Source organism: Bombina bombina, chromosome 1 (assembly GCF_027579735.1).
Source record: "Bombina bombina isolate aBomBom1 chromosome 1, aBomBom1.pri, whole genome shotgun sequence".
Taxonomy (NCBI): Eukaryota; Metazoa; Chordata; class Amphibia; order Anura; family Bombinatoridae; genus Bombina; species Bombina bombina.
In genome coordinates this window covers 286404972-286428325 of record NC_069499.1, presented here as the reverse complement: position 1 = coordinate 286428325, position 23354 = coordinate 286404972, and the positions used below count along the sequence as shown (strand labels likewise).

The window sequence follows — 23354 nt, the reverse complement described above, 5'->3', positions numbered from 1 at the left end:
TGGCATGACTGGGACAATGAAGCATATATGGTGGGATTGCCCATCGAATCAGAGGTTGTGGTCGGGCACCTCCTCCTGTATTCAGTTCATTTTAAATAAAACAATTCAATTGGACATATACAATGCCCTTATGAATAAACCTATTAATGGTATTTGTAAAATCAAAGCCAAACTTATAATATATATATTAAATGGCACTAAATCTATTATAGCACGCAATTGGAAGAAAAGGGAAGCTCTAAAGGAGGACATGCTAATACCCAGAGTAAACGAGTTATTGGAACTAGAAGAGTTCTCATATAAAAAATCTAAAAGGGAGGATTATTTCCTAATGATACGTTTCTACTGGGAAACATTTTTAAATAAAGACAAAGTATAGGGAGTGCGCGGGCGGGGGGGAGAGAGTTTATATGTTCTTCTTCTTTTTTTTTTTTTTGTCTTTTGTAATGTCTTTGTTCTTTTTTTTTTTTAAGATATTAATAAATATAATAAAGTAAAGTGCTGCGGTTTCAATCCCAATACTTGTTTTATATTTTCTGGCGAGTAAACATATAGTATATGGGAGAGAGACAACAGCTACAAAAAAAAAATATATATATATATATATCACAGATGAGTGCACAGATTTGCAATTTGATGATGTCACAGAAAGAGCTGTCACATAATACTAAAGTGTTGGACAAGGGCTTCCAGTCCTTTTATATGAGGGCAACCCTGGACACTTTTTAATTCATGTTTAAGAACCAAACAATTGTGTGTTCTTTGTACATGTGAACATATGGTCTGTGTGTGTATATGTGTGTTCTAATGTGTATCTGTGGTGGTGCATGTGTGTTTGTAGGTGGTCTGTGTGTGTATTCTAATGTGTGTCTGTGTGTTCTAATGGTGCTCGGACAAAATGCCGACAGACATTTGTCCGACAGCATTCTGTCCGATGGACATTTGACCGACGGACAGAATGCCGAAGCATGTTCCGAGTTCGGCCGAGGGCAGATAAGCTCCAGAGTGCTCTGTTCTAATCAGAGCCTCGGGTGCCACAACCACCTCTGGGAACCCAACCATAGGTCCCAGCCCGCACGTCTTGTAATTCTCTGTCTGTGAAATTATCTATCGATATATCTATCTATTGAATCTATCGAATGTATCTATCTATTGCATCTATTTATCTAATCTATCAAATCTATCTACCTATCTCGTGGCCAGACTGTTATCTGACAGCCACTTGTGTGTCGGACTATTATCAGTCGGCCAAATGTCCGTCTGCCAAATGTCCATCGGCTAACAGTCCGGCCACAGTTCTAATGTGTGTCTGTGTTTGTACATGTCTGTTTGTATGTGGTCTGTGTGTGTGTGTGTTCTAATGTGTATCTGATGGTGCATTTGTGTTTGTATGTGGTCTGTGTGTGTTCTAATGTGTGTCTGTGGTTGTACATGTCTGTCTGTATGTGGTCTGTGTGTTTATGTGTGTTCTAATGTGTATATGTGGTGGTGTGTATGTGTGTGTATATATATATATATATATATATATATGTGTGTATGTATGTATGTATGTGTGTGTGTACTAATGTGTATCTGTAGTAGGGATAGACCGATTATCGGAGCGGCTGAATATTATGGCCGATATTTGGAATTTCTAAAATAATCGGTATCGGCCAGAATTTTATCGATATTACCGATATGGAGCAAATCAAAAGAAATTTAGCTCTTTGTACTTCAGAGAAACTATGTAGTTTTAAGTGACACAAATCATCTATAGCACATATAAGCTGGACATAGCATAGCATCTAATAATAAATAGCACTGATAACAGAGTCCAAGCCCAGGTGTTCCTGGGAGCTCAGTTACCAACTACCATACCCCCAATGGCAGGCCTGTAGATGGACTTGCATAAAAAAAAACCTATATGATTGGAAAATGTGATCTTTAAGGGCAATTAAAGCTACATAGTTTCCCTGAAGTACACAGAGCTAAATTACTTTTAATTTGCTCATAGGAGTCAGCAATAAATAGGCCGAAGCGTACATCTGGGGTTTTGCCATTTCTCTTGTTCAGAGAGGAATTGCCTGGTATTTCGGGCTGGATTGTACTGTGAAGTCAGGATCAAACTGATATGCTGCAGAAAAGTTCTTCTCTGTGAAAGGCACATGTTGAGCAAAAGGAGGCTGCTTCTTGGGTGGTAACTAGCCATGGAACAAGCTATAATGCTATTGTTCGTTCCCAGGTTGAGCGCTTCTCTGTTTTAATTTAGTTAAATAAAATCAATCTGCTTGCTAATTGCTGTCAGAAATAGAACATTATTTGTTGCATTCTGATAAATTTTACACATTTGCAAAACATTTCACTAAAGCTGCTTTTGATGATTTTTAAATTTAAATATTTTATTTTCCCCTTTGATGGGCATAGAAAAAAAACATAAAAAACAATAATGATAGTTCAGGCACATCAATTAAAATGTCCACAACAACAAACCTTGAGTAGAAAGCTATGCAGTATAGGAGACTAGTATCAATATTCTCTAGCAGTGGATAACAATGCTCTGACCATTAGGTGGCGCTGTTACACATGTATAAAACTGCCCATAAGTGACATAATAAAGAAACTTATAGTCCAATCCTAAGTACCAGGGAAGGTATTTGCAATCCAGTAAATTTATGAGCATATTAAAAATTAAAGCAAATAAATAAATCTAGCACTGATATTCTAGTATGTCCCTTCTATATATATATATATATATATATATATATATATATATATATATATATATATATATATATATATTTTTTTTTTTTTTTTATTTTATTTTTTTTACTTTACTTTTAACCCTTATCTGTAAAGTGTACCAAGTGATGCTTTCTGCACTATAATGTTTTTCTACTTAACTGGGAGTATTGAAGAAATCGTGTAGTGTCTAGCTTATCAGTAGTGACTTCAATTTTATATTAGTGTGCAGTTTAAAAGGTATTTACGCCATTTTTCTCTGGGAAGCCATTTAATAAGTTAATTTTCAAGCAAAATTTTAATAAGCATGTTCAGTTTATACCAGATTTGTGTAGAAATTGTGTTGATTTTTCAAAACTTTAAATGTACAGAATATCGGCTCCTGTTATTGGCCAGAAAGGCAGCCAATAATGGTATCGGCCCTTAAAAAAAACTATATCTGTCTATCCCTATTCTGTAGTTGTGCATGTCTGTGTGTGTTCAGTTTATACCAGATTTGTGTAGAAATTGTGTTGATTTTTCAAAACTTTAAATGTACAGAATATCGGCTCCTGTTATTGGCCAGAAAGGCAGCCAATAATGGTATCGGCCCTTAAAAAAAACTATATCTGTCTATCCCTATTCTGTAGTTGTGCATGTCTGTGTGTGTGTATGTGTGTTCTAATGTGTATCTGTGGTTGTGCATGTCTGTGTGTATGTATGTTCTAATGTGTATCTGTGGTTGTGCATGTCTGTGTATGTATGTGTGTACTAATGTGTATCTGTGTTTGTGCATGTCTGTGTGTATGTATGTTCTAATGTGTATCTGTGGTTGTGCATGTCTGTGTATGTATGTGTGTACTAATGTGTATCTGTGGTTGTGCATGTCTGTGTATGTATGTGTGTTCTAATGTGTATCTGTGGTTGTGCATGTCTGTGTGTATGTGTGTACTAATGTGTGTCTGTGGTTGTGCATGTCTGTGTGTATGTGTGTTCTAATGTGTATCTGTGGTTGTGCATGTCTGTGTGTATGTGTGTTCTAATGTGTATCTGTGGTTGTGCATGTCTGTGTGTATGTGTGTACTAATGTGTGTCTGTGGTTGTGCATGTCTGTGTGTGTATGTGTGTACTAATGTGTGTCTGTGGTTGTGCATGTCTGTGTGTGTATGTGTGTACTAATGTGTATCTGTGGTTGTGCATGTCTGTGTGTATGTGTGTTCTAATGTGTATCTGTGGTTGTGCATGTCTGTGTATGTATGTTCTAATGTGTATCTGTGTTTGTGCATGTCTGTGTGTATGTATGTTCTAATGTGTATCTGTGTTTGTGCATGTCTGTGTATGTATGTGTGTTCTAATGTGTATCTGTGTTTGTGCATGTCTGTGTATGTATGTGTGTACTAATGTGTGTCTGTGCTTGTGCATGTCTGTGTGTTCTAATGTGTGTCTGTGGTTGTGCATGTCTGTGTGTACTAATGTGTATCTGTGGTTGTGCATGTCTGTGTATGTATGTGTGTACTAATGTGTGTCTGTGCTTGTGCATGTCTGTGTATGTATGTGTGTACTAATGTGTGTCTGTGCTTGTGCATGTCTGTGTGTTCTAATGTGTGTCTGTGGTTGTGCATGTCTGTGTGTACTAATGTGTATCTGTGGTTGTGCATGTCTGTGTGTATGTATGTTCTAATGTGTGTCTGTGCTTGTGCATGTCTGTGTGTACTAATGTGTATCTGTGGTTGTGCATGTCTGTGTGTATGTATGTTCTAATGTGTATCTGTGTTTGTGCATGTCTGTGTATGTATGTGTGTACTAATGTGTATCTGTGGTTGTGCATGTCTGTGTGTATGTATGTTCTAATGTGTATCTGTGGTTGTGCATGTCTGTGTATGTATGTGTGTACTAATGTGTATCTGTGGTTGTGCATGTCTGTGTGTATGTATGTGTGTACTAATGTGTATCTGTGGTTGTGCATGTCTGTGTGTATGTATGTGTGTACTAATGTGTATCTGTGGTTGTGCATGTCTGTGTGTATGTATGTGTGTACTAATGTGTATCTGTGGTTGTGCATGTCTGTGTGTATGTATGTTCTAATGTGTATCTGTGTTTGTGCATGTCTGTGTATGTATGTGTGTACTAATGTGTATCTGTGGTTGTGCATGTCTGTGTGTATGTATGTTCTAATGTGTATCTGTGGTTGTGCATGTCTGTGTATGTATGTGTGTACTAATGTGTATCTGTGGTTGTGCATGTCTGTGTATGTATGTGTGTACTAATGTGTATCTGTGGTTGTGCATGTCTGTGTGTATGTATGTTCTAATGTGTATCTGTGGTTGTGCATGTCTGTGTATGTATGTGTGTACTAATGTGTATCTGTGGTTGTGCATGTCTGTGTATGTATGTGTGTACTAATGTGTATCTGTGGTTGTGCATGTCTGTGTGTATGTATGTGTGTACTAATGTGTATCTGTGGTTGTGCATGTCTGTGTGTATGTATGTGTGTACTAATGTGTATCTGTGGTTGTGCATGTCTGTGTATGTATGTGTGTACTAATGTGTATCTGTGGTTGTGCATGTCTGTGTGTATGTATGTGTGTACTAATGTGTATCTGTGGTTGTGCATGTCTGTGTGTATGTATGTTCTAATGTGTATCTGTGTTTGTGCATGTCTGTGTATGTATGTGTGTACTAATGTGTATCTGTGGTTGTGCATGTCTGTGTGTATGTGTGTACTAATGTGTATCTGTGGTTGTGCATGTCTGTGTGTATGTATGTTCTAATGTGTATCTGTGGTTGTGCATGTCTGTGTATGTATGTGTGTACTAATGTGTATCTGTGGTTGTGCATGTCTGTGTATGTATGTGTGTACTAATGTGTATCTGTGGTTGTGCATGTCTGTGTATGTATGTGTGTACTAATGTGTATCTGTGGTTGTGCATGTCTGTGTATGTATGTGTGTACTAATGTGTATCTGTGGTTGTGCATGTCTGTGTGTATGTATGTTCTAATGTGTATCTGTGGTTGTGCATGTCTGTGTATGTATGTGTGTACTAATGTGTATCTGTGGTTGTGCATGTCTGTGTATGTATGTGTGTACTAATGTGTATCTGTGGTTGTGCATGTCTGTGTATGTATGTGTGTACTAATGTGTATCTGTGGTTGTGCATGTCTGTGTGTATGTATGTGTGTACTAATGTGTATCTGTGGTTGTGCATGTCTGTGTGTATGTATGTGTGTACTAATGTGTATCTGTGGTTGTGCATGTCTGTGTGTATGTATGTGTGTACTAATGTGTATCTGTGGTTGTGCATGTCTGTGTGTATGTATGTTCTAATGTGTATCTGTGTTTGTGCATGTCTGTGTATGTATGTGTGTACTAATGTGTATCTGTGGTTGTGCATGTCTGTGTGTATGTATGTTCTAATGTGTATCTGTGGTTGTGCATGTCTGTGTATGTATGTGTGTACTAATGTGTATCTGTGGTTGTGCATGTCTGTGTGTACTAATGTGTATCTGTGGTTGTGCATGTCTGTGTATGTATGTGTGTACTAATGTGTGTCTGTGTGTTCTAATGTGTGTCTGTGGTTGTGCATGTCTGTGTGTTCTAATGTGTGTCTGTGGTTGTGCATGTCTGTGTGTACTAATGTGTATCTGTGGTTGTGCATGTCTGTGTGTATGTATGTTCTAATGTGTGTCTGTGCTTGTGCGTGTCTGTGTGTACTAATGTGTATCTGTGGTTGTGCATGTCTGTGTGTATGTATGTTCTAATGTGTATCTGTGTTTGTGCATGTCTGTGTATGTATGTGTGTACTAATGTGTATCTGTGGTTGTGCATGTCTGTGTGTACTAATGTGTATCTGTGGTTGTGCATGTCTGTGTATGTATGTGTGTACTAATGTGTGTCTGTGCTTGTGCATGTCTGTGTGTTCTAATGTGTGTCTGTGGTTGTGCATGTCTGTGTGTTCTAATGTGTGTCTGTGGTTGTGCATGTCTGTGTGTACTAATGTGTGTCTGTGGTTGTGCATGTCTGTGTGTATGTATGTTCTAATGTGTGTCTGTGCTTGTGCATGTCTGTGTGTACTAATGTGTATCTGTGGTTGTGCATGTCTGTGTGTATGTATGTTCTAATGTGTATCTGTGTTTGTGCATGTCTGTGTATGTATGTGTGTACTAATGTGTGTCTGTGCTTGTGCATGTCTGTGTATGTATGTGTGTACTAATGTGTGTCTGTGCTTGTGCATGTCTGTGTATGTATGTGTGTACTAATGTGTATCTGTGGTTGTGCATGTCTGTGTGTATGTGTGTACTAATGTGTATCTGTGGTTGTGCATGTCTGTGTATGTATGTGTGTACTAATGTGTGTCTGTGCTTGTATGTGGTCTGTGTGTGTACCAATGTGTGTCTGTGGTTGTGTGTGTATGTGTGTTCTAATGTGTGTCTGTGCTTGTATGTGGTCTGTGTGTGTACCAATGTGTGTCTGTGGTTGTGCATGTCTGTGTTTGTATGTGGTCTGTTATATTAATAAATTTGCTAACCTCTAAGTTTGCCTGTTTCTAAGCCCCTTATCTCAGTGATTTTTATTAGCTTTTTAAATCCCACAACAGCAAGACAGTGCTAGATCATGTGTGCCATATAGATAAAATTGTGCTCACTCCTGTGGAGAATTAAAATGGTTATACTGCACTAATTGGCTAAAATGCAAGTCAATCGATAATAAATAAAAAGTCATGTGATCAGGGGGCTGTCAGAAGATGCTTAGATACAAGGTAATCACAGAGGTAAAACGTATATTAATATAAACGTGTTGGTTATACAAAACTGGAGAATGGGTAATGAAGGGATTATCTATCTTTTAATAATATTCATTTTCCATTTAAAGTCAATCACCAGGTGCACTCCCATAGCATGTTGAAGCTGGACACAGCAGGTGATTAGCTGCTACATACCTATGCTCTTCCTGATTGGCTCACCAGCCTTTCCTACTCAGGAGTTGTAATTTATTGCAGCCCCTCATTTCAGCTTTAACTATGCTTTTAACTCATTAACTCAACTTACAAAAATGTGTTTAATAATAACAAACAGAAGCATTATATTATTGTACAGTTATTACCCTTTAATAACAAATACAAGTTTTTCTAAAACTCTAAAAAAATATAAAAAAAACAAACATTCTCAAATTAATAATTTAGGAGCTATGTAACCATGGAATAGCACACATCTAAATACACTGTTCTGTTTATATCTCATTTTTAGCTCATCGTTATTATCTAATATGTTACTCTCTCCCTTACGATTGGAAATGAATGAGGTAAACTAGTTTCACAGAAATGCAAGGGTTAAATGTCAGGAAGCAAAGTCTTGATTCACATTCCTTTAAAACCTCCAGTTAAATATCATTTAATGTAAAACTTGTTGAATTATCTCTCCTGGCCATACAGACAGCGTTAATCTATCAGACGCTGCAGCATCATAATTAATTACCACTATATTACATCATTCCATACCTATATTATCATCACCTGTTTATTTCCATCTGAGGGGCCAGACTGCAGAGCCCAAGCAGACACCACATTAAATCCTTTGACCACAGTGCTTTGTGGGAAGAGAGACGCCAAATATTCAGCATTAGATTCCCCGTAACGGTTGACCTTGAAGTTGTTGCTGACATCCACCAATATCTTCCCAGCAAGGTGTCTTGATAACTTGCTCAGTGTAGAAAAATGTTCTCTGTACAGGGCCACAAAAAACACATCTGCTCGTGTCACTACATCTTCATGGAGCATCACCTCAGCATCAGCTGGGAACAGGCCTACACTGCGCTTTGGGTTACGACTTCCAACAACAACTTTGAAACCAGAGTACAGCAGTCGAGTGGTCAGTGAGCGGGCAAAGTCCCCAGTACCCAGAATCCCAATAGTTTGCCCAAGCGGCTGGACACATGATTCAGCGCCATTTTCAGACTCCAGCAGAGGTTTAGCCATGTCGGAACCCAGCATACCTTAATGTGAAAGAAGTAAATAAAATATGAAATGAGTGATATCAGCACAATTCAAAGGTTAACAGTCTGATCAAAATCTCCAGCATTTATAACGTAATTCATATATGTATCATGTACAGTGGCAGCTAATGATAAAGAGGCAAATTCTGATGTCTGGGAGTGTCTAGTAGAGGAATGCAGACAATTGTACAGTACCCATGGATTTAACACTAATCTGCCTATACCACACACAGGCACTTGCTGCCTTGCTTGTGCAGCACTTTCTAATCACAGTTGGAAAAAAAGGGAATTCAGGGAAATCTTTAGGTCTGACAAAGTAACATCAGGACAGAGGTCACAGAACACAAGGCATTTAATGAAGCCTGTTATACCTGTGTGAGGAAGTAAAATGTAGATATGGCAATTAAAACAACTCTGTCCAATATATTAAGAATGAAAAAAAAAATTCTACTTTGTGTGTTAATCTATGATGCCTGATATAAAGCTCAGTTCTTTTTTATTCTTTGTGATTCTGCTCCATAGGATTACATAGGAATCAGCAAAACTGGAGGGGCTTCTGTAGTCTTAGTGTAGCAGAGAGATACTGTGCTCCAGTGAGTTCTCTATTTGCCAGAAACCCCTTCCCATGCCAGTACTCTGACCTATGGGCCGCTTCCTGATGCTTCTTGTCATGCAGATAAGTCACATCTCCTGAGACAGGACACTTGTGTGCCAGGATATGTACCCATCCTATACAGAGACATAGCCTCTCATTCTCCAGTGACTTCATTACAGATTATAAAAGTATCGGAGTATCATATTGTCCTCATAACTTGCCAGCCCTGAATATAGCACCCATTTATCTTATCTGGATCAATGTGTCCGTGAAACATTATGTGAAAGGTTTTCATTGTTTAATGCGTTTTTATTTATTTAAATAAAAGTATATAAATTGTGTAGAAAAATAAAACAAATTTCACTTTCCACAAATGCAGATGTTTGCCCCAGCAACTTGAACCACATAACAGGTCTCTGAAATACCCTGTAAACCCCATCCTTCCAGTGGTACAATGCAATTAGCTAAAGTAGGACAGCAAGGCTAAAGATAAACAGAACAGAGCAATATAAAGATGCAAATGAAAGCAAATAAAAATAACTCAAGGAAATGTGATAGTAGTCTGCATTGGATAGTAGGGCGTATCATGCATCTGCCCAACAAAAACTTCCCTTTATTAAGCAAATTACAGTGTTTCTCACTGGAGCATCGGAATCACCAGGAGACAGTTACAAATGGAACTTTTTAGTTTCCTACACCCCACTTACTGTCCATAGGATCTGCTGCAACATATCACAATCAGCTGTTTATTAGATCTACACTCCTGGGAGTACTAGGCTGAAAAAATGTATTGTGTCTGATTAAATAAATAAAGATAGTCATGCTTTGGCTCCAGGCTTTATATCTCTGGCAGCTTCCCAGGGTATTTATGGTTTTGACTTCATTCACAAATCCTTCAGCTACATGTATCTACCTGATAAGTTATTTTCCCTTTTTCAATAATAAAACAAAGTAAAAACATAACAGATAAAAGTATCACACAACATTGTCACTTTACTATTCAGATTCTAACACATATCAGAACTAATTAAGCTGTCATTAGTATTTAAGACCCCTGCATGCTTGGAGAGATTAGCTGGGTCCTTACCATATACAACGGTCTGGTTGATGTCTATCAGACTCTAGATCTGAGGGAGCAGCATGATCTTTTCTGGTCTCAGATAGGTTTAAAACATCTTGTTTCCAGCTTTTATCAGTGTGAATAATTACTTCCCTACCAGGCCACAACCTTTTATCTTTGTGGGGTGGAGAGAAGAGACTTGGTCTTACAGACAGCCCCCTGTCACCTCCTACAGAGCATTTTACACAAACAGAATTCACATTTACAGACAATAACTGCAGATGGGAATATTGTAGTTAAATATAGACCCATTTCAGACACATTACCGTGCATTAGATTAGTGTAATGTTACCAGTGACAGAGCACTGCACAGCCCTATGCAACATCTTTACAAGCAGATTTTGGAATTTTGATTATAGAGGTTATTGTGAAAACAATGCATTAGAATATCCAAACATCTAGTGATTGATTAACCAATGCAGAGCAGTGATTCTATCCCAGAGCATTGTGAAAACAGAATCGCATCTGGGTAACAAAATAATAACCAGTGCCAGAGACAGTGTGCCAGTAGCCATAAGGCTAGTGAAACAAAATGCATACTTAAAGGGACAGTCTAGACCCAATACATCATTTTGATTACTTATTGTTACATACCAGAGAGGCATCCTGCAACTGGTCCCACATCTATAAGCTTGTAAGGAGTACATGAAACATTTAAAGGATTCATAGTTTGTTAGGAGCCAAAAATAGACGCCACGCTCCGCCTGCCTATTGCTTGTATATTTTGGTATGTTAAGTTTCTCCAATCACAGTCGACTCTTAAATGTTTTCCTACTCGCACGTGCTGATTTGTGCATGCGCAATTTGATATAGCTAGCTGAAAAATATTACACGTGCACTGCTAAACTGAAATACAAGTAAACAGCTAACTGGCCAAGAAGAAAGCTGTGGGTGGAGCTTGGTGGCTATTTTTGGCTGCCAACAAATGATGGTTATTTAAAAGTTTTATGTGCTTCTTACAAGTTTATAGATGTGGAGCTCGTTGAAAGATGCTTGTCCGATATGTAACAAGAAGTATTAGGTCTAGACTGTAGCTTTAAAGGGACACTCAAGTCAAAATTAAACTTTCATGATTCAGATAGGGCATTCAAATTTAAACAACTTTCCAATTTATTTTTTATCATAAAATTTGCTTTGTTCACTTGATATTCTTTGTTAAAGGAACATGAAACCCAACATTTTTCTTTCATGATTTAGGTAGAACATACAATTTTAAACAACTTTCCAGTTTACTTCTATTATCAAATTTGCTTCATTGTCTTGGTACCATTTGTTGAAGGAGCAGCAGTTTACTTCTATTATCAAATTTGCTTCATTGTCTTGGTATCATTTGTTGAAGGAGCAGCAATGCACTACTGGTTTCTAACACATGGGTGAGCTAATGACAATCTGCATATAAATGCAGCCACCAATTAGCAGCTAGAACCTAGGTTCTTTGCTGCTCCTGAGCTTACCTAGATAAACATTTCAGCAAAGGATAACAAGAGAAGGAAGCAACTTAAATAATACAAGTAAATTGGAAAGTTGTTCAAAAATTGTATGCTCTGTCTAAATCAATAAAGGGACATACTACTCATATGCTAAATCACTTGAAACTGATGCAGTATAGCTGTAAAAAGCTGACTTGAAAATATCACCTGAGCATCTCTATGTAAAAAAGGAAGAGATTTTACCTCACAATTTCCTCAGCTCACCAGAGTAAGTTCTGTGTAAAAAGTTATACTCGGCTGCTGTCCAGCTGCAGGTAAAAAAAAAAAAAAAAAAAAAGAAGAAATGAACAGCAGCCAATCAGCATCAACAGTGCTGAGGTCGTGAACTCTTTTACTGTGATCTCCTGAGACTTCCTTAAACTGAATAGGGAAATAAGATGACTGTGCACGAAAGCTCACTCCCTTAGCTGTCCCGGGACAGACATACTCGTTTGCTGCTTAGAAGTCCTTTACAATGGGATGTGGCTACTGAGGAATTTTTTGAGGTAAAATATCTTTCTTTTTTACATAGAGATGTTCAGCTGATATTTTCTAGTCAGCTTTTTACAGCTATGCTGCATCACTTTCAAGTGTTTCAACATTTGGGTATCATGGCCCTTTAATGTCTAATTTTGACTTTACTGACACCCTTAAAAGCTAAAAACCTAGGTAAGCTCATAAACTGATTTCTAAGTCGCTGAAGGCTACCTCTTATCTCTGAGTATTTTGACAGTTTTTCACAGTTAGACAGTCCTAGTTCATGTGTGTCATATAGATAAACATTGTGCTCACTCTCATGGAGGTATTTATGAGTCAACACTGACTGGCTAAAATGCAAGTCTGTCAAAACAACTGAGATAAGGGGGCAGACTGCTAGGCTTAAATACAAGGTAATCACAGAGGTAACATTTTTATTAATATAACAGTGTTGGTATGCAAAACTGGGGAATAGTCAATAAAGGGATTATTTATCTTTTTTAAACAATAAACATTTTCAAGTAGACTGTCCCTTTAAAAAGTAGTAAAATCATGAGAACAGCTTTAAAAATGTAGTGTATATCCAGCAATATCTTGTTCAGACAAAGTGCTTAAAGGGATATTCCAGCCAAAATTGGAAACCCCATGGGTGCATTTTGGTATTGAACAGAAGAAATTTTGTAATATAAATGCATTAGCAAAAATGCTTCTAATAAAAGCTATAGCTGTTTCAAAGGTGTATTTAAGTATGCACCGTGCACCAGCATTTTAAACACAGCACTTGCTCAGAGAGCCTAAGTTGCTTTTACCATCTGGTAATGACTCAATTTGTTAATTGCTAACATGATACAAGCCCCACTGATGATCTGAGCAGCTGCATTATTTAAAATGTGGGTGCAGTGACAATATCTAGCTATGCTTCACATGCACGTGCAGAGAAAAATGTTAACACTAAAACAGTGATAACTTTTACTAGAAGCATTTTTGCCAATACATTTATATTACAAATATGTTTCTATTCAAAGATGTAATAAATATATGTGTATTTACATTTTGACTGAAATGTCCCTGCACTTTTTTTAAATATACAATGGTTTCACTCTCTTATCTGGCAAGTTCAGGAGTGTTTGTTGAGTACTTGGAACTAAACTTATTGCAGTGGGGCCTTACTCCTCAGCACACAGATATTACTGACACTACAGCTATTAAAAAGTGCTTTTGCTCAATAGCGTGGTGAGATGCAGGAGGATATATTGAAGACCACTGGATTATTTCTCACTCCCATGGAGTTATTTATAAATCAGCACTGATTGGCTAAAATGCAAGTCTGTCAAAAGAACTAAGATAAGGGGGCAGTCAGAGGCTTAGATACAAGGTAATCACAGAGGTAAAAAGTGTATTAATATCACAGTGTTGGTTATGCAAAACTGGGGAATGGGAAATAAAGGGATTATCTCTCTTTTTAAACACAACAATTTTCAAGTAGACTGTCCATTTAAAATATATATATATATATATATGAAATGCAATAACGTGAAACCAATTTGTACCACTGAATCCACTAATGGGTTGCAAAATGCCTTTAATTTCCAGAAAATGTATTAAAATCTAGTGTGTGAAAAATGGATTAACCCCTTAATGACCGAGGACATGCAGGGTACGTCCTCTAAAAAAAGACAGTTAACGCCTGAGGACGTACCCTGCACGTCCTCGGTCTGGAAAGCAGCTGGAAGCGATCCTGCTCGCTTCCAGCTGCTTTCCAGTTATTGCAGTGATGTCTCGATATCCTGCAATAACCCTGCATGGCCATCCGATGCAGAGAGAGACACTCTGTGGCTCTCTCTGCACCGGACATCGATGGCCGGTATCGTTGGTGGGTGGGAGCCGACGTGGGCAGCCATCGATGGGCCGTGTGATGTGGAAGGGGGCGGGACCGACGGGGGCGTGCGCGCATGCACAGGGGGCAACGGGCAGGCGGGCGCGTGCACGGGGCGGGAGCGGGTGGGAACCGCTACACTATAGAAAAACTTAATGTTAGTAAGTGGGAGAAAAGGAGGGGGGGGATTTACTATTATAAAAACAATCTAAGGGATCTGGGAGCTGTGGGGGGTTGGTCTTTGGGGGGGGGAAGCTACACTACAGAAAAGGGCAAAAAAAAAATTAAAAAAAAAAAAAAGCATAATTTTTTTCTAAACTGGGTACTGGCAGACAGCTGCCAGTACCCAAGATGGCGCCCATTAAGGTAGAGGGGGAGGGTTAGAGAGCTGTTTGATGGGGGAATCAGTGAGGTTGGGGGCTAAGGGGGATCCTACACAGCAGCATATGTAAATATGATTTTTTTAAAAACACAAAAAAAACAAATATACCTTTTATTTTAGTACTGGCAGACTTTCTGCCAGTACTTAAGATGGCGGGGACAATTGTGGGGTGGGGGAGGGAAGAGAGCTGTTTGGGAGGGATCAGGGGGTCTGATGTTTCAGGTGGGAGGCTGATCTCTACACTAAAGCTAAAATTAACCCTGCAAGCTACCTAATTAACTCCTATAATACACGTGTGGTGCGCAGCGGCATTTACACGTGTGATGCGCAGCGGCATTTAGCGGCCTTCTAATTACTAAAAAGCAACACCAAAGCCATATATGTCTGCTATTTCTGAAAAAGGGAATCCCAGAGAAGCATTTACAACCATTTGTGCCATAATTGCACAAGCTGTTTGTAAATTATTTCAGTGAGAAACCTAAAGTTTGTGAAAAAGTTTATGAAAAAGGGAACGATTTTTTTTTATTTGATTGCATTTGGTTAAATATTGGGGTTAAATAGTGCGTGCACGATCGTATTAAATATGGAATCAGGAGGCCTGCGACCCCAACATTAGGGTTACGCGACCCCCAGTTTAAGAAGGGCTGCTTTAGAGTACAGAATAAGGGCCATGTGAATACTCCAATGGCTGCCTAGGGACCCCCTCTGTTTTCACACCAATGCTGTAGAGCTACACTACATTACACAGCCCTTGCTATAATGTTTAGACAGTTTGAACTCAATGGACCTACTCACTGAAATGACAGTTTTATTGACAGGCCAGACCTATGCCCAACCACACACACCCTGGGTGAGGCAGTAAGGAGTTATATTCCTAACTAAGAACAGAAAAAGGGACAGTCTACACCAAAATGTTTATTGTTTAAAAAGATAGATAATCCATTTATTATTCCCCAGTAATAACACTGTTATATTAAAGGGAAGTCTAGTCCAAATGAACTTTCATGATTCAGATAGGGCATGTGATTTTAAACAACTTTCTAATTTACTTTTATCACCAATTTTGCTTTGTTCTCTTGGTATTCTTAGTTAAAAGCTAAACCTAGGCGGTTCATATGCTAATTTCTTAGACCTTGAAGATGGCTTCTTATCTGAAAGCATTTTAACAGTTTTTCACCACTAAAGGGTGTTAGCACAGTGTTATCTATATGACACACATGAACTAACGCACGTGGACTTACCTAGGAGTCAGCACTGAATGGCTAAAATGCAAGGCTGTCAAAAGAACTGAAATAAGGGGGCAGTTTGCAGAGGCTTAGCTACAAGGTAATCAAAGAGGTTAAACGTGCATAATTATAACTATGTTGGTTATGCAAAATTAGGGAATGGGTAATAAAGGGATTATCTATCTTTTAAAACAATAAAAATTCTGGTGTAGACTGTCCCTTTAATATACGTTTTACCTTTGTGATTACCTTGTATCTAAGCAGACTGCCCCCTTATTTCAGTGCTATTTACAGACTATTTTAACCAGTTAGTGTTGACTCATGAATAACTCCACAGGAGTGAGAACAATGAGATATATATATATATATATATATATATACATACACATGAACTAGTGTCTTGTGAAAATCTATAAAAATTCTCTGAGATAAGAGGCGGTCTGTAATGGCTTAGAGACCACAGAAATGTAGAAATGTAAAGGTTATTAACTATATTGATATAACAATGTAGGTTGTGCAAAGCTTGGGAACGGGTAGTAAAAGGCATGATCTATTTCTTTTTTTTTTTAAATGAAAAGAAATTTGGAGTAGACTGTCTCTTTAACACAATTCATAGTTATATGATGACTGTGTCCATGCACAGCAAAACCAAGTGATGGTGTTTGAAAAGTATGGAGCCCACCAGAGCATGCTATAGGTGTAAAATGCATGAGGTTTTCTGAAGCTCAAAAATATTTATTAGTATCAGCTTATCTCAATTTATATTTGAAGTGAAATAATTAAACACAGAAGTAGCCTTCAACAGGTTAAAAATATGTACACAAGAACTGTGAGGAGCCACTTTAAGAAGGGACATAAAACCCTAAAGTGATTCAGAGCATATAATTTTAAACAACTTTCCAATTTACTTCTATTATAAATTTGTCTTTGTTTCCTTGTTATCCTTTGTTGAAAAGCAGGGATGCAAGCTCAGGAGTGTGCACCTGTCTGATGCACAATATGGCAGCAGTTTTGTAATGTTATACATTAGCAAGAGCACTAGGATGGCAGTAGAATTTCCTGTCATGTAGTGCTTCTAGCATGTGCACACTACCTACCTAGATATCGCTTTAACAAAGAATAACATGAGCAAATTTAATAATAAAAGTAAATTGGAAACTTTTTTTTAAAAAAAATTGTATCCTCTATCTGAATAATGAAAGAAAAATGATGGGTTTCTTGGCTCTTTAATTTGTTGGCTATGCTTGTTCCCTGAAGTTTCAGACTATTATTGGAGCAAAACATTTTGCTGTAGTCAGTACAGGCTAGATTCTCATGATGGGTTCTTGTACCCTGGTTTACTATCATTTGTTAATTAGCAACACACTAATAGGCAGTAAGCACTCTATAGTAAAATCTTAATCCAGATAATGGAAATGATTCTATATGTTATGATCTATGTAATGCCCTGGCTGTCAGAGAAGGCTCATACACAAAATGCGTAGCTGCAACTAAGGTATAGCATGCAATTTTAAGCAACTTTCTAATTTACTCCTATTATCAAATTTTCTTCATTCTCTTGGTATCTTCATTTGAAATGCAAGAATGGAAGTTTAGATGCCGGACCATTTTTGGTGAACAACCTGGGTTGTTCTTGCTGATTGGTGGATAAATTCATCCACCAATAAAAAAGTGTTGTCCAGAGGTCTGAACCAAAAAAGCGTAGATGCCTTCTTTTTTAAAATAAAGATAGCAAGAGAACGAAGAAAATTTGATAATAGGAGTAAATTAGAAAGTTGCTTAAAATGTCATGCTCTATCTGAATCAGGAAAGAAAAAAATTGGGTTCAGTGTCCCTTTAAGCACATTCACCAATGAAATGCTGCTAAAGCAGAAGTAAGCTACAGGTAATTTGCCAGATAACTGCCACTAGGGTTGACAACCTTTTTTTTTGTTGGACAAATTATACAGTAGTTACTGGGGAGAAAACACTTTATTTTACTATTCGATACAGTATGGTAAAATAAAATAAAAATTTTATATAATTTATTTATGATCAACAAAACGTACATTGGCATGATTTCACAGTCCATTATAACACAAACAAAAGTAAATACAGAAAGCAACATAATTCAGATACATAGCAAGAGGCAACCATACATATGACAAGATTTGTCGGTTAAAGGGTCACTGAACCCAAATTTTTTCTTTCATGATTCAGCTAGAGCATGCAATTTTAAGCAACTTTCTAATTTACTCCTATTATCAATTTTTCTTCGTTTTCTTGCTATCTTTATTTGAAAACCATGAATGTAAATCTTAGCAGCCAGCCTTTTAGGTTCAGCACCATGGATAGCGCTTGCTTATTGGAGGCGGAGATTTACCCACCAATAAGCAAGCATAACCCAGGTTCTCAACCAAAAATGGGCCGGTTCCTATGCATCACATTCCTGCTTTTTAAATAAAGATAGCAAGAGAATGAAGAAAAAATTGTTAATAGGAGTAAATTAGAAAGTTGCTTAAAATAGCATGCGCTATCTGAATCCATTTGAAAGAAAAAAAAATTGTCCCTTTAAGCAACTTAATGCCAAGTATTCAGTACTTCATATATTTAATAAATGTCAGGATTCATAGAAATTAAATGTTAATAGACATATTGATATTGATTTACTTATTGTCTACATCATGTTCAGATTTTTTATTCTCAATGAAAACACAAAAATAAAATAAAATAGTGAAAGAAAAAAAAAATCTTAATACAAATCATCTTTATTCACACAGTAGCTTAAAGGGACATAAAAACCATTTTTTTTGCTCTTTCATGATTCAGATAGACCATACAATTTTAAACAACTTTATTATTTACTCCTATTATCATTTTTTTATTCTTTGTTGAAAAGCAGGTAAGTTCAGGAGTGTGCACGTGTGTGCAGCACAATATGACTGCAGTTCTTCAATAATGCTATACATTAGCCAGAGCACTAGATGGCAGCACTATTTCCTGTTATGTAGTGCTGCAGACATGTGCATGCTGCCTATCTAGATATCTCATTAACAAAGAACAACAAGAGAGCAAAGCACATTTGATAGAATTTGGAAACCTTTTTAAAAAGTTATATTCTCTATTAATTATGAAAGAAACCTTTGGGTGTTGTTTTTTTTTAACCTTTTAACGCCGTTATGCAGTTCTATTCTGTCATAATTACACTGGGCTTTAAAGCTGTTATGGAGGAATAGAACATCATAGCCAACGGCTGTCCTGAAGCCTTCTGTGCTTCCAGAATTTGATCGCGGTCTGGAGGGCGTTCCTAGGGTTGTAGGGACGCCCCCCAGACGCGATCCAATAATTGAAATCTCGCGATCGTGTGCACGATCGCGCGGTTTCAATTTGTCTAAATCGGAACAGTTGTTCCTATGTATGCACTTTAGCCCTGTCACGAAAAGGTTAATACATTCAACAACTTCCTGCTAATCTGTGAATAATATTTCTCATTGAAGGCACAGTGGGAATAAAGACATTGAACTGTTAGATACATCAAAATTATTAGCTGAATAAGGGTACAAGAGTACATGTTTGAAATTAAGGTTTTACATGTTGTAAAAAAAATAAGGGATAAATATGTTGTTGCAGATAAATAAGTGAGCCTGGGAGACTATAAAAAAGTTTGGGAAAATAAGGGACAAACTAATATAATTGTAAAATAATACAGCTACATATTCTAAAGCTAATATTAGCCTTGAATACATCATTATGTCTCTAGCATGCATTTACTGGTTAACATCCCTTTAATTGTGTTTCAATTTCCAATAAACACAGGCAGCATTGTAGGCTTGATTACATAACTACGTAAAATCAGACACTCTCTTCTTCGGTCATAATTTGGACTGTGGTTAAATGTGCAGAATTTTAGGACACCTGAGATTTTAATGCAATTTTATAAAAAACATAATTTATGTAAGAACTTACCTGATAAATTCATTTCTTTCATATTAGCAAGAGTCCATGAGCTAGTGACGTATGAGATATACATTCCTACCAGGAGGGGCAAAGTTTCCCAAACCTCAAAATGCCTATAAATACACCCCTCACCACACCCACAATTCAGTTTAACGAATAGCCAAGAAGTGGGGTGATAAAAAAGTGCGAAAGCATATAAAATAAGGAATTGGAATAATTGTGCTTTATACAAAATCATAACCACCACAAAAAAAGGGCGGGCCTCATGGACTCTTGCTAATATGAAAGAAATGAATTTATCAGGTAAGTTCTTACATAAATTATGTTTTCTTTCATGTAATTAGCAAGAGTCCATGAGCTAGTGACGTATGGGATAATGACTACCCAAGAAGTGGATCTTTCCACACAAGAGAGTCACTAGAGAGGGAGGGATAAAATAAAGACAGCCAATTCCTGCTGAAAATAATCCACACCCAAAATAAAGTTTAACGAAAAACATAAGCAGAAGATTCAAACTGAAGCCGCTGCCTGAAGTACTTTTCTACCAAAAACTGCTTCAGAAGAAGAAAATACATCAAAATGGTAGAATTTAGTAAAAGTATGCAAAGAGGACCAAGTTGCTGCTTTGCAGATCTGGTCAACCGAAGCTTCATTCCTAAACGCCCAGGAAGTAGAAACTGACCTAGTAGAATGAGCTGTAATTCTCTGAGGCGGAGTTTTACCCGACTCAACATAGGCAAGATGAATTAAAGATTTCAACCAAGATGCCAAAGAAATGGCAGAAGCTTTCTGGCCTTTTCTAGAACCGGAAAAGATAACAAATAGACTAGAAGTCTTACGAAAAGATTTCGTAGCTTCAACATAATATTTCAAAGCTCTAACAACATCCAAAGAATGCAACGATTTCTCCTTAGAATTCTTAGGATTAGGACATAATGAAGGAACCACAATTTCTCTACTAATGTTGTTGGAATTCACAACTTTAGGTAAAAATTCAAAAGAAGTTCGCAACACCGCCTTATCCTGATGAAAAATCAGAAAAGGAGACTCACAAGAAAGAGCAGATAATTCAGAAACTCTTCTGGCAGAAGAGATGGCCAAAAGGAACAAAACTTTCCAAGAAAGTAATTTAATGTCCAATGAATGCATAGGTTCAAACGGAGGAGCTTGAAGAGCTCCCAGAACCAAATTCAAACTCCAAGAAGGAGAAATTGACTTAATGACAGGTTTTATACGAACCAAAGCTTGTACAAAACAATGAATATCAGGAAGAATAGCAATCTTTCTGTGAAAAAGAACAGAAAGAGCAGAGATTTGTCCTTTCAAAGAACTTGCGGACAAACCCTTATCTAAACCATCCTGAAGGAACTGTAAAATTCTCGGTATTCTAAAAGAATGCCAGGAAAAATGATGAGAAAGACACCAAGAAATATAAGTCTTCCAGACTCTATAATATATCTCTCGAGATACAGATTTACGAGCCTGTAACATAGTATTAATCACAGAGTCAGAGAAACCTCTTTGACCAAGAATCAAGCGTTCAATCTCCATACCTTTAAATTTAAGGATTTCAGATCCTGATGGAAAAAAGGACCTTGTGACAGAAGGTCTGGTCTTAACGGAAGAGTCCACGGTTGGCAAGAGGCCATCCGGACAAGATCCGCATACCAAAACCTGTGAGGCCATGCCGGAGCTACCAGCAGAACAAACGAGCATTCCTTCAGAATCTTGGAGATTACTCTTGGAAGAAGAACTAGAGGCGGAAAGATATAGGCAGGATGATACTTCCAAGGAAGTGATAATGCATCCACTGCCTCCGCCTGAGGATCCCGGAATCTGGACAGATACCTGGGAAGTTTCTTGTTTAGATGGGACGCCATCAGATCTATTTCTGGAAGTTCCCACATTTGAACAATCTGAAGAAATACCTCTGGGTGAAGAGACCATTCGCCCGGATGCAACGTTTGGCGACTGAGATAATCCGCTTCCCAATTGTCTACACCTGGGATATGAACCGCAGAGATTAGACAGGAGCTGGATTCCGCCCAAACCAAAATTCGAGATACTTCTTTCATAGCCAGAGGACTGTGAGTCCCTCCTTGATGATTGATGTATGCCACAGTTGTGACATTGTCTGTCTGAAAACAAATGAACGATTCTCTGTTCAGAAGAGGCCAAAACTGAAGAGCTCTGAAAATTGCACGGAGTTCCAAAATATTGATCGGTAATCTCACCTCCTGAGATTCCCAAACTCCTTGTGCCGTCAGAGATCCCCACACAGCTCCCCAACCTGTGAGACTTGCATCTGTTGAAATTACAGTCCAGGTCGGAAGCACAAAAGAAGCCCCCTGAATTAAACGATGGTGATCTGTCCACCATGTTAGAGAGTGTCGAACAATCGGTTTTAAAGATATTAATTGAGATATCTTCGTGTAATCCTTGCACCATTGCTTCAGCATACAGAGCTGAAGAGGTCGCATGTGAAAACGAGCAAAGGGGATCGCGTCCGATGCAGCAGTCATAAGACCTAGAATTTCCATGCATAAGGCTACCGAAGGGAATGATTGTGACTGAAGGTTTCGACAAGCTGTAATCAACTTTAGACGTCTCTTGTCTGTTAAAGACAGAGTCATGGACACTGAATCCATCTGGAAACCCAGAAAGGTTACCCTTGTCTGAGGAATCAAAGAACTTTTTGGTAAATTGATCCTCCAACCATGATCTTGAAGAAACAACACAAGTCGATTTGTATGAGATTCTGCTAAATGTAAAGACTGAGCAAGTACCAAGATATCGTCCAAATAAGGAAATACCACAATACCCTGTTCTCTGATTACAGACAGCAGGGCACCGAGAACCTTTGTAAAAATTCTTGGAGCTGTAGCTAGGCCAAACGGCAGAGCCACAAACTGGTAATGCTTGTCCAGAAACGAGAATCTCAGGAACTGATAATGATCTGGATGAATCGGAATATGCAGATATGCATCCTGTAAATCTATTGTGGACATATAATTCCCTTGCTGAACAAAAGGTAAGATAGTCCTTACAGTTACCATCTTGAACGTTGGTATCCTTATATAACGATTCAATATTTTTAGATCCAGAACTGGTCTGAAAGAATTCTCCTTCTTTGGTACAATGAAGAGATTTGAATAAAACCCCATCCCCTGTTCCGGAACTGGAACTGGCATAATTACTCCAGTCAACTCTAGATCTGAAACACATTTCAGAAATGCTTGAGCTTTTACTGGATTTACTGGGACACGGGAAAGAAAAAATCTCTTTGCAGGAGGTCTCAACTTGAAACCAATTCTGTACCCTTCTGAAACAATGCTCTGAATCCAAAGATTGTGAACAGAATTGATCCAAATTTCCTTGAAAAAACGTAACCTGCCCCCTACCAGCTGAGCTGGAATGAGGGCCGCACCTTCATGTGGACTTAGAAGCAGGCTTTGCCTTTCTAGCTGGCTTGGATTTATTCCAGACTGGAGATGGTCTCCAAACTGAAACTGCTCCTGAGGATGAAGGATCAGGCTTTTGTTCTTTGTTGAAACGAAAGGAACGAAAACGATTATTAGCCCTGTTTT

The 23354-nt window shown here is 37.9% G+C and overlaps 1 protein-coding gene across 3 annotated transcripts in view; it reads right to left on the bottom strand.

Annotated features, from left to right (window-relative positions):
• The window catches only part of STEAP3 (STEAP3 metalloreductase), a 142315-nt gene that overhangs the window by 47625 nt on the left and 71336 nt on the right, over positions 1-23354 (bottom strand). For 2 of the 3 annotated variants that reach the window (XM_053698021.1, XM_053698023.1), the window contains exon 2: positions 8208-8686. In XM_053698021.1, coding sequence (XP_053553996.1) covers positions 8208-8684 — 477 coding nt within the window. In that variant the 5' untranslated portion in view covers positions 8685-8686. Of the gene's footprint in view, positions 1-8207; positions 8687-10368; positions 10480-23354 lie in introns of those variants that run through there. The other variant, XM_053698022.1, reaches the window with a different exon arrangement.